A 12,726-nucleotide genomic window follows, 5' to 3' on the forward strand; every position below is an offset into this window, starting at 1 on the left:
TTGTTTATTTGACAGAGATAGAGAGCCAGCGAGAGAGGGAACACAAGCAGGGGGGTGGGAGAGGAAGAAGCAGGCTTCCAGCGGAGGAGCCTGGTGTGGGGCTTGATCCCAAAATGCTGGGATCACGCCCTGAGCCGAATGCAGATGCTTAATGACTGAGCCACCCAGGCGCCCCATAGAGTCTTCTGATTATAGGACAAGAAACAGCAAATTACGTAAAATAGGACTGTTTTGATAAAACTGATAGATTAATGAGTTTTTAAATATCTTGGTTAAATTAGTTTCCTAATTTAACAGTTACTTTATGCTTTTTATTAAAAAATGACTTGTTTTTGTGCAGTGCAGGATGTAAACAGTTTGACAGTTTTTAATAACTGCGTTAATACAAGGCGTTTAGTTATAGAAGTGTTTGTTAATTAGTCCATATCCATGAATAACACACACTAGATGGAATTATTTTTAATTAAATCAAGTTTCTGTATAAAGCAAAGGAATAGAATTCCAGATGGCACTCTGCCATCCTTGTTCTTTGGTGGACATTAACAAGTGGGAAAAGGCTTCCTTCACTTGGTTACACTTTGAAATAAGTGGCCAATCATTATTAATTCATTTTGCACTCATTGTAATGGCATAAATCATCACAAATTCATTTGGTTTAAAGTGCATATAATGTGTTCTCCCATAGGAATTTCCTTGTAACTGAACTATTAATTAATGCATTTTTTTAATATGACCTTTTTTCCCCTCCTCTGCCATTCAGAGCCAAGGGTGATTCGTGGCCATTTCTTCATTCATGGTATTTTTTAAGTAAGAGGAACACGTTTCTTCTAACTAGGTCCATTGACTGGCCTGACTGGCCTAGGAGGGACTAGAGCTCAAGAAAATGGTTTTGTATGTTACCTATCAGTGGGACAGCCATAATAATTATGAAAGACCTCTAAAGGCTCTTTGAAAAATTCTCTGAAATGCTATGGTTTTGTAATAATTCCAGTAAGCAAATTTCATTCTCCCTTGATAAATATGGCGTGACTCTGGCTTCTCTTTTAATTTCCAGTTCTTAAAACTCTTCCTGGCGCCACTGGTTTTCTGAAAGCATTGACTGCCATAAAATCCAGGTTCCCTTGCCTGCAGCAAGGAAGCACTCCATAACGGAGGTCCCCTTTCCCCTTCTTATGCTCAGTCCTTCCACACTTCCTTCCTTCAGTCCCTTCAGTTAGCCAGTGCTGTTTCCTTCTTCATTCGGGGTGTACTGGTTGCTAGAGGGCTTATAACAGCTCATTCTAGAATCTGCCTATGAGGTAACCACAGGGTTCCTAAGAGGTCTTCACACATCAGGGGAAGCATGAGAGGGAAAAGTTAGCCTCCCTCCAAAGGAAATAAAAATTACAAGTGGAAAGCTGGGTAAAAAATATCAATTTTACAACTTTTTAAGTGATCCTTTCCTGTTTAGTGCTATTTCAGCACAAATAGAAACTGGGTAAAAAACACTACTACATGATTCATGTTCGTGTCATGAACATGTCATGTTAGTAGGATCTGTGTATGAAAATCAAGATTCCTGTTAGTATTAAAAGTGTTGTATTGGTGTATATAACTGGCAGTTGACTCTGTATGTGTGTGAGTGAGTGAATAAAAGCAGTTTAATAGACTAGAGAACTCAAGGCACCACTACTATCAGGTTTAGTCTTTACCCTCGTTAGAAATGCAAGTGGGGAAAAAAGTGAGATAAAAACATAAAAGTGTTATTTATTATCAAATGATGCTTAAAATAATACCTAGTGCTTATAGAAACATATAACTATAGTTTTTTATAGTTAATGTAAGTGTTTTCGTAGAATATGCATTCCATAAATGTAGGGTGCATTAATAAAGTGAATCTACACTTTGTGATAAGGATGAAGAAATGCCCCAGAAGACAAATTCATTATTAGCGAATAGCACGTGTGCGCGCACACGTGTGTTGGCTTGTATGTTCATCTTTTGAAAGAGCTAGTCGTCATTGCTGGTCAGATAGTACAAAAATGTTTTAAATTGGTGTTTTGTCACTGGTCAGTTCATGATGGGACAATATTCTTCTTGCCAAAGCAACAAGTTAGTCATTGTAGAATACTGTCAGCTCTTTAATCACTGCTCTCGTAGGCTTTATTTTGCTATCTCTGTCTCAATCCTTTTCTCATATTTAGTGTTTTGCTGTTACAGCGAAGTGTAAAGAATTTTCTTGCAGCTTTGCTCTTATGTAGCACTTTTAAAAAACAGTAGGAATAAAGTTGGAACACTTCAAAAAAACGCTTGAGATAAAAAGCTTGGGATAAAATAGCACTAAAATATGAGCTATTGTTATTAGTCTTGACTGCACAACAACAGAATTCAAACAGCCAGAGGGTCTAAGTTAATTGTGATTTATCCAGTGCTGGATTTTAGTGCTTTCTGCTTTTCAAAGTGTTTTGTTTTATTTTGATTTGTTTCCCACTGTTCTGAGCATGTCTGCATTTTTGGTAGTTCATTTCTACTTTTGGCTAAACATACATGGTGGTAGTGGTAGTGGTGTGTTACATGGTAGATTCCTACCATGAAGCTACCACGGTATCTATTACTTACCTATCTCGCGGGTGAGAAAGTCTAGTAATTTGGTAAATAGACCTTGAATATGGTCTCAGGGTTGCTTGAGTAATGCTGAATTCTATCCTGTAACAAAGTGAATTAGGAGCCTCTTGGCATTCTCAGTTAAGAGCCAGGGACCTGTAGTAGAAATCTTAGTTGTGATACTTACAGTGGGAGAAGGTACCCTGTAGTGCCTCAGGATAGTACATTTATTACAAATGATAATGGTTTCCAATCTTCAGATATCATGGGCCAGTAAAATTTCCAATAATAAAATCTGAGAGTATGTAACAGTGTTTTACATTGTTTATTTTGCTCACTACAGACATTAAAAAATAGCACTATCTTCATCATTTTTTAAAAAAATATTTGTTTACTTATTAGAGTGTAGAATTACTTATTATTAGAGTGAAAGCACAGGCATGTGGAAGCGGGGGAGGGGGGGAGGGGATAGGGGCAGAGGGGGAGAGAGAGAGAGAATCTCAAGCAGACTCCCCACTGAGAGCAGAGCCCTACATGGGGCTGGATTTCACAGCTCTGAGATCTTGACCTGAGCTGAAATCAAGAGTTGGAGGTTTAAGAGACTGAGCTACTCAGGTACCCCTTTATTTTCATCGTTTTTAAAAAATCTTTTTTCACCAAAAAAGTGGTAAGAATATAAGCACTCCTTTAAGTTGAATAAATTTAGCTTTATGAAAGAGACTTACTACATTGTTTCTATCTTTGCCATTTCACCATAGAGCCGTGGAAACTTCCCCATGGGCTCGCATAGGTTCGTACTAGACTCTTGGAAATTTCTGATATGTGCATAATTTTGTTGACTGTGTGGGCACACACAGGGTAAAGTAATTCTCAGTATTTGCCAAAGCAACATTTATTAAGTTATAACTGAATATAAAGCATGGTGTTAAGCCTTATGCCAAACAAAGTATTTTCAAAAAATTTCAAATGGCCTAGGGAACTCATTTAGCAGATGTGAAAAGGTAATAAAATAAAAATAAATAAAATTAGCTTTAGAAAATGAAATGAACACCAAAAGATGCCATATTGTTATTTGTGAAATGTTTGGATAGCAATTGCTGTATTAAAAAGCATTTCATTCTAAGGTAAGCAGAGAAGATAGAGAAATTCTAGATGTACAGTAGGCCATTTTGTGACCACAACGCAACTAAGTTAGAGCCAAGACAATTGCAGGGATCTTATTATGGTTATATTTAGCTGTTGAACCAGTGATGGCAACCTTCTCATTATGTGAGAAAAGATGAACCATATATTTTATTTAATCTTCTGTTTGCAGGAGACACTAGTAACTGCAGTTGAAATTATGCCTTCATTCAGGAGGAGATTGATCATAAAGGATACAGTTTTGAATCCATAGTTGGGTAGAGCATCGGGAATAAAGCATGGTCATAAAGATGCAAGTTGTGTTCAGACCTGTGTACTGGCCCCATTACACAAAGCCTGGGCCACAGAGGCCCGTACTTCTTCCCCAGGCCTGGGGCTAAGCACTCGCCCGCATTCTGTAGTTCTCGGTTATCTCATCTGAAGCACGGGAATGGATGCTATTTTTCTCAAGTCCTTTCAGTTTGAAAATTCTATGATTCTAATTAATCCATTTGGCTGGGAATGGGTAGATCCAAATTAAACAGGCAGTAGGTCTTAACCCTTTCTGATCACAAGACAACCCAAGTATTGATCTTTCTAAAATGAAAATCTAATCAAACCTCTCCTTTGCTTAAAACTTTCAGTGGCTCCCCATTGTCACCAGAATAAACAAACTTCTAGTATGGCAAATGAGGCCCTTTGTGATTGGGCTGTAATAATCTGTCCTGCCTCGTGTCTCATTGTTCTCTTTCATCTACTTTGTCCTCTTTTCTCCCTTGCCCACCACCTCAACCTCTCCCTTTTTCCCCAATAGAGTTTCTAGCCATATTGAACTATGTGTAATCCCTTGATCTGGCCACTTTCCTCTCTCATTTTCTGGCCTTTAGACATGCTCTTCTCTCTGTCTGGAATGCATTCTTTCCACAGTCCTCTCCTTTGAGTAGCTAACTCCTACTTTTATTCTTTAGGTTTGGGTATAGAGGTCACCTTTCCCTGGAGGCCTTCTTATACCTCTAAGACGAGGTTAAGTGCCCCTATTAAGTTCTGTCTTGATACCATGTGCTTTTAAATATTCTAACACCATTCAGAATGTGTTCACATGACCTGTTTGCTCAACTCTCCTGAACTAGAGTGCATTTTCTTGAGGGAAAGTCTTCTTTCCTTTTGTCTCTCCAGCACTTAGTATTGTGTAGCAGCACTCTGTAAATAGTTACCACGTGAATCTTTGGATGGATAGTTGGGACCAAATTGCGGAAAACCTTGAATGAATGTCAGTCCATCTTGTTGAACTTTTTAATACTGCCACTAGAGAGCCTTTTATAGAAGGAATCAATCATAGTGGCAGAGAATAACATCATTCTGTGCCTTGCTTACCCAGTGAGGCACTGTGGAACAGTGGGGCATTTACATAAAATAAATACATATTTTTGTACAAAATTAGATTTCATTTTACACAGATTAAAATGCAACTGTTATTGGGTACCAAAGGTTTAAGGAACATTCTGAGAGATGAAATTCATAAAATTGTCAAGACTTTTTCTATCAAAAGGGAAGATACCATGGGTATCTCAATTTTAGCTTTTTTATCACCTTGGTCCATGTTGCAGAGCAGCAATGTCTTATGGAAACATAAGTCAGATAAACCCTGAAGTAGAGAATACAGTGTAAGCTGAAAAAGGAATTTTAAATTTACCTATCCGTTTGTTATCATAACAACCATTTCTTAAAGGGTCCTTCCTTAATATCACCAGGAAGAATCTATGATTAGGGAGTTTGAAGCCTTAGGCATCCGAGAGTATTCCTTCAGAACATCAGGGTCATTTTTCCTGGTAGCATTGAAGTCATAAGCATCTTATTAATCAGCTAAGCTGGAAATCAAAATGTTTGACTTGAAAACCCTCTTCGTCTTCTATTATTTACATGTTTTGCTTGGAATAAGTTGTCAGAGACCACTTAAAATTCCAGGTGTGGCATTTTAACATTCTTCTGTCTTTATAATTCCAAAACAGACCACTGAAAGATAATCAGACTCCAGTTAGTAGGTTTAAAATGTGTGTGTTAAATAGGCCGTTTTTCTCTCTGCTTCTCTTGGTGCCACGTGTCCGGCCAGAACTGTGGGGATCTTTGCTTTGTGGTACCCAGAGACTGTGATCTGAACTAAAGAAGGAGAAAAGCTGTAGAGGAATTTTGCTTATAAGATCTTTGAATGAAATAGAAAGTGATTTAAGAAGAGGGGATGTCGGTGCTATAGGGAGCCTGCATTTCCTGCTGAGCTGGGCATCCTCACTGTGAGGGTAGATCACACTTTGCAGGGGAGCAACAGATACCCTGGGGGGACCACTGCAAGGCCAGGGGTCTTTTGAAGTACGCTTACTCATTCTTCCTTTCCTGTCATTTCTTTGGAAGGGAAGTGATCACATCCCTTCTGCTGTCCTTCCTACTTTGTCAGAAAAATGATGAAAAACATCAAGAAACCGGCCACTTAACGGTTTACTTTTGCTCTCAGGACAAAATTGTCAGAGTGGTAAGGAAGCTGCCTCCAGAGTTCCCACACACGGGCTGCAAGAAATCAGCAAGGTCCCTAGTATTGCCATAATGCTCCTGCCTGCAACGAATACAGAAATAGTGGAGTGCAGTTAAGGAAAATGATGATTGAAATGCTATAAAACATTGTGTTTAATGGAAACCTCACTGCCCCTTCACAACAGTGCTTCCCAAGGACACAACTTCAGAGAGTCCTGTCCCCTAGATTGGAGCCGTTGCTGCTAGAGCTCCAGGATGTCTGCAGAGAGCGGCAGCGGGGCTTTCTCTGCAGCTCTTCCACCTTCCTAGAAGGAAAGAATAACAGAAAAGTGGTGGGGAAAAGTGGCATTTGGAAATCTCGTTCTGGCAAACTGGAGCAGGGAGCGGCATTAGAATGTACACGCGGTAAAGGCAGAGATGTTTCCATCTTAGGTTCATAATGTGTGCAGAGCACTGTGCTTGGTGGTGTGGGAGATGTAAAGTTGCATGAAACACAGTTAATGTTTCCTCCAGGAGGCTTTCCGTGTAAATGTACCTTTTCGGTTTACTGCAGGAGTTGTTGACCCAAGAACCACAGCCTCCTTGAAATTTTTTTGCAGAATTTGATGGATATGTGTATGTATTGTATGCAGTTTCCTGGGGAAAAGACTGATGGTTTTCAACAGACTCTTCAAGGGTTCTGTGGCAGAAGATGTTCTGAACCACGAACAAAGTGTGTTCACAGACTCTTGTCTGGGCTCTCATTTAACAATTGGCTAGGACATAAAAATGAGTAAATGCTTTTTTCTGTTGAATGCATTAAATTAAAGGTGATATGCCATGTTCTTAGTTTTGAAAACAGACAAGTTCAGCATGCTATTCGTCATGAGCCCTGACTGCCATTTGTGGAGCCCAGTCAGGTGCTGGGCACATGGCAGGACACTTGGCAAACACCAGCTGATCCAGCACTCCCATGCTGTGTGTGAGAGATAGCTCTCATCTTCCCCATTTTACAGATAAGGAGATGGCAGCTCATGAGTACCTTCTTCAGCCTGCCCCCTAATAAGTTATGAAACTGTGGTTACTTCCCTGTCTTAGATCTGAAATCTGCGTGCCCCTTAACCAGTCTGCTGTACTGTTCTGTGATTTGTAAACAGTTTTGTGTCTTCCCCTCAAGAAACAAAAGACCTCTTCTAAATTGCAGTTTGCTCTTCACCATCCCTATTTGCTTTTTTAAACGTCAAAATGCCTTTTGAAATAGATGAGCTTTTACAGCTTAACAGCCATTAGGCTTATGTATATAAACTGTTAGCATTATCTTCAACATAAAGAAATGTCAATTAAAATCAAGATCATTTCATCAGATTTAGACGTGATATTGATCTGTCTTTTAATTTCTTTACCAAACTTGCGTGAAGAACTTACCACATACGTCACATCATTGTGCTGGATCAGTATAGCAGAATATGGAGAAACATAGATGTTTGTGGGGGAAGCTTTTTTAAACTATACCTCTACCTTCATCCCTCATCCCTGCTGATAAACATCACCTGTGATGACAAGTGTTACTGATGGAAGTATTTGACATATGAACTCTGTTAGGTGCAGAGGAAAGATGAATACCATATAACATTATTTGAAACCATTTCTGTTTCGCAGAATTCTGAGTAGGGAGAAACCTTGTTTGGAAGTTAGGATCACTGATATGTTTTGAAATTGCATATGCTTATTTATACATAATTCTTATGAAATTAAAACATCTTAGAATATGGCATAAAATATTGTAGCCTAACTTATCTCTTTAAAACGTGGCTGAGCAAACAGTAAATTTGAGATCTTTTCTTATTGTTCAAAACCCCTTTTTAGTTAAAAAAAAAAAGAAATCAAAAGTGGTTTATACTTTGAAAATACCTTTAAAGAAAACATCACAAAAGTAAAATAACTTTATTTCTCTGCCTTTATTTTGTAATTTTAGGTAAGGCACTGACATTTCTTCTGCTGCAGCCCCCGAGCCCTAAACTTCCTCCACACAGTACAATCCGAAGAACAGCCATTGATCTCATTGGACGTGGTTTCACAGTCTGGGAGCCTTACATGGACGTGTCTGCGGTCCTCATGGGGCTTCTCGAACTCTGTGCTGATGCTGAGAAACAGCTTGCCAAGTATGTGCTCAATTCCGGTTAATTTGTGGGGTTTTCATTTGTGTTTTTTTCAGTTGGTGATTTGTTTACTTCTGTTTGAGGTGATTGATTGCCCTTGATAGATTGTGTGTTTTTAATATACCAAAAAAAAATTGATGAATATCTCAATATATGAAATTTTGGATATAGACAAGGAAAGGGAAGTATATTTCTACAATTTGGCACACATGGGATTTAGCATTGAGCCAGTGAATGACTGATCTGTGACATTGTGCCTTGACATATTATTATCTAATAATAGTTTAAACATATCACTTCTAAGGAAAATTATGTATATATTTGCTCAAAAATGTTTTACTGTTAGAATAGATAGCCAAATAGTTTGGGGAATTATTCCTTCACACTCACAGTAATTTTTAAATCCACTTTCTTGAGGTTTCACTTGCACAGTCAAGGACCAGCTGTAGGAGGTTGCAGAGATCCAGGGAAGCAATGAGGAGAGTAGAGGGAAAGGCAGATGAGTTGAGGGAGCTGCTGCAATGAAGTAAATGGGAAGCCCTTGGTGGCCAAGCAGCCAGGAGTGATGGGAAAAGGATTGGGCATGGTAATAGAGGTTCATGTTGACTTGAGAACTCAGCCTCCTAATTCTTGGAGAAAGGTTTTGATTTTTGTTTTTTATTTTATTGTATTTAAGATTTTATATATTTTAGAGAAAGAGAGAACAGGGGGTGGAGCAGAAGAAGAGGGACAAGCAGACTCTTCGGTGAGCGCAGAGCCTGAGGTGGGGCTCAACACAGGGCTCAATCCCACGACCCTGAGATCATGACCTGAGCCGAAACCAGTAGTCAGACATTTAACCAACTGAGCCACCCAGGCACCCCTGTTTTTGTTTTTTTTTTTAGTATAGCCATCCTCATGGTCGTGAATTCCTAGTGGTAGGAATCCTTGAACTGGTCCATGATGCCTCCCTTAATGTCAATGTTATCACCTCTTTGATTTTCGCAATGAATGGCATTTCATTCTGATCTCTCTGTTGACCTTGGAAAAAACTAGAATTCTCTGCGCTTTTCTTCGTGGTTGTCTTTCTCATCTCCCACAGTTCCCTTATGATCCATCATTGCTCTAGGCTCAGGAAGTGGGGATCAAAGTAGCTATTAAAAGGCTAGACTGAGATGGTGTGGCTTTGTCTACAGATTGGGCATTCCCAGCCCAAAGTCCCAAGATGGATTGGTAGGAGACAGTATTCATTTCCAGTTTAGGCAGCTGCCCCGCCCCCACCTCCTATCATACTGCCACACTTCCTAAACATTACATCTGTATCTCTCCCAAGCTGTATGCTCTTCAGCAAATCACTTCATCTCTTACCTCACAATTCTGTCTACAAGTTGGGGCTAATTAAACACCTACCTCATAAGGTTGATATTAAATGTGTTTCTGTTTGCAAAGTGCTTAGAAGAGTACTTAGCACATACTAAAAGGTTGAATGGATGTTCCCTATATGGTAGTAGTAAGGGTGGTGATGCCATTGTCATTGTTTTAGTGTTCAACAGATCAAGAGCTGCTGGTTCTAGAATGAATAGTTAGACATAATGGCAGCCAGGGTAGTTTTTGGATACAGGAGACATGAAGGTTCTTGACTGACTTTAAGAATTAAGAGGGAACTGAGCTCATGAATTTGAAGCAATAGTAAGAGGCAGGTGGCCTTTGTGCAAAGCCCAGAACACATTTCCAACCCTTTGCCCTCCCATTGGCTGCAGCTTCCCTGTATACCTTCCAGTTGTGTTTCGACCTAATTTTATGGCCTATTTTCAAAGCTGATCTAAACACAATTTCAAGAGTATACAGTCTTGTTTTGTTGCTTAGGAGAAGTGATGGGCTTTATTTTAGGCATAGTATTTAATATTTTGTTTTATTTTGTTTTTAAATCCATTTACATGAAGCTTATATCAGCAAACATAAAGATACACTGTGTTTTATCTACATGTAGTATGTCCACAGACACAAATACTTTAGTTCTTCAGTAGGTAATTTAAATCTTGCTATTACATCCTTTTCTGTCATGAAGATTAGTATAACTCTCTATACACAGCTCTAAATAAATGAATGTATCAGCATGTAGCCTTGAGGAGTCCAATGTAATTTTCATCATGATAAATTGCATAATAAGCAAGAAAATGTTTGCTTATTAATCTATAACAAGATTTAGATTGAAAATGGCCTGTTACATCCATGACACACTTGATACAGGCTGCAGAAGTACTGAGATGGGGCGAAACCGAGCAGGGACGTGTGCCGCTTACCCTCATGATGCCTGCATACTGGGCCACCCCTCTGGCCTAATTGACTCTGTGCACCGTAACAGCGCTCGGCCACCTCACTTCTCACTGCCGTGTTAAGCTTGCTTTATGAAGAAGCTTTTATGTTAGGCTTGTGCTTTTTAAAATTTCAGTTCATGTTAACTGAAAAAGCAAAAACATACCCAGTGCTTCCCTCTTTATTCCCATTCTTATGAGTTTATGAGGGAGGGGATTGAGGGGGGCAGCCAGCTCAGGCTGCTCCCTGGTTCTTGAGAACACATATGATAGCAGAATTTCTTTCTTCCTCTCTCTCCCCCATATATTGACATCCTCTGTCAGAGATGATTCCTGAGAGGTCTCCTGAGAAACTGTAGATGGCTCGATTGATAGGGCACTTTTCCAGAATTAAAATGCCTTTATTTTAGAAATAGGACTGAGAATTTTACGTCTTTGAAATCAAAATAACACCAGTTATTTTCTAATGTTTTCAGCTATTTTACCAAATTTTAAATTATGTTTGTTAACTAAGCAAGCTTTTATTGAGTAGTTAATATATATGGAAGGAACACTGTTGGGTGTTGTATGCAGTTACAAAGTTGCATCAAACACAAATCCTATCTCCAAGGCACTTGCAGTCTGAAGGAAGGACAAGGTCTTCTCCCCGGGGGTAACCATGATGCAAAGCGGAGGGGGAGAGGAAAAGGTAGGGACGCTCAGAGGACAGGGAGGTGAATCACAGCTGGGTACTCAGAAAGGATGCCAGTAAGAGTTTTATTTGCATCTCTCACTTGAATAATTGTGAGGAGAGGCAGAAGAACAAGGCCACGCCAAAGGACAGAGGTGGGAAGGTACAGGCGTGCCCAGCAGATGCTGACAAGCTCCTTAAAACATACATTGCTTTTAACTAATTTTATCTTTTCCTTGCAGAACTTAAGCTGTGGGGAGCGCCCATCGAAAACTTGAACATAAGTTCCTTCCCAGTTATGTCTGGGCAATAGAATTAGGGCTAAAAAGAGGATTGGTATAAAATGATTATAAACATGATAACAGAAGATTATAAAACAAATCTGAAAGAGGTTCTGCCTCTTGTTCACAGAAACACTGTCAGTGAAAAGTGTGGCTCAGACCTAGGTCTCGCCGAGCCCACGAGCTCTGCCGTCTACCACGGTGCCATCTCACACCCCCAGAGTGAAAGATAGAGAGAATACCAAACGTGAAACAGCCTATTCAAAGGACTTAAAAGCAGTCAACTCAGAATTTTCAGCATACTTTTGTATTTTAAAAATATACTGAATGAAATAATTTCCATCAAGAATTTTGTACCCTCTAGAAATTATAGCCTATTTAAATATCAGTAGGCTCCTTGGGGGCCCGGGCTGTGTATTATGTATTTATCCATATTTATTCATAACACTGTCACATGATTTGCATTCAATAAACATTTCAGTCAAAGAATTTTAGAGATGAAAATCTTCAGCAGCATTCAATCCAGAGCTCTCAGTATGCTATTCAATAAAAACAAGGTTAAGAGAATGATAACTTGCCTGAGATCTCACCAGAACTGGGAGAGCTGAAAGTATCACCCGAGTATCCCAACTCCCATTTGGCTTCTAACACACCTGTATAGTTATGCCACCCTTCATGTGACCAGGGAGCCACAGGTAGACTCTGAGGAATTTATTAAACTAATGATTATGGGTTGCTCATTCATGTTGGACTGTTTAATAGAAAATGCAGGTGCTCTTCATTGAAGTCATAGAGCCATTAGAGCCATCCATCCCTAGCTAACTGTGAGAAAAATAGAAACATGCAGTATTATGTTTTTTTATAAATCCATCACTTTTTAGGTCACCATGGTTATGTATATATGGACAGAATGTTACAAACAGTAGAAAATCCTACTTCGTAAAAAAACAGAAAAATCCTTGTGCTTTTAGGTGGCTAGACTCCGTTCTGTACATGTTATGGTCTGATTGTGGTTCTCTTCTCCCAGTTCATGCTGCAGGGCCTTTACTCTGAAAGAGAACAGCACAACTGTGCTGGCCCCCACTGCTGAAAGTGGGCAGTCGCTCATCCACTAC

General features: G+C 39.4%; 1 protein-coding gene across 4 annotated transcripts in view; it reads left to right on the forward strand.

The window, feature by feature from the left end:
- Nucleotides 1-12,726, forward strand: part of WDR7 (WD repeat domain 7) — a 339,096-nt gene that overhangs the window by 228,781 nt on the left and 97,589 nt on the right. For all 4 annotated transcript variants that reach the window (XM_019800741.2, XM_011226266.3, XM_034643188.1 and 1 more), the window contains one exon: nucleotides 8,183-8,369. In XM_019800741.2, coding sequence (XP_019656300.1) covers nucleotides 8,183-8,369 — 187 coding nt within the window. The remainder of the gene's footprint in view (nucleotides 1-8,182; nucleotides 8,370-12,726) is intronic.

Source organism: Ailuropoda melanoleuca, chromosome 14 (genome assembly GCF_002007445.2).
Source record: "Ailuropoda melanoleuca isolate Jingjing chromosome 14, ASM200744v2, whole genome shotgun sequence".
In the NCBI taxonomy this organism is placed as follows: domain Eukaryota; kingdom Metazoa; phylum Chordata; class Mammalia; order Carnivora; family Ursidae; genus Ailuropoda; species Ailuropoda melanoleuca.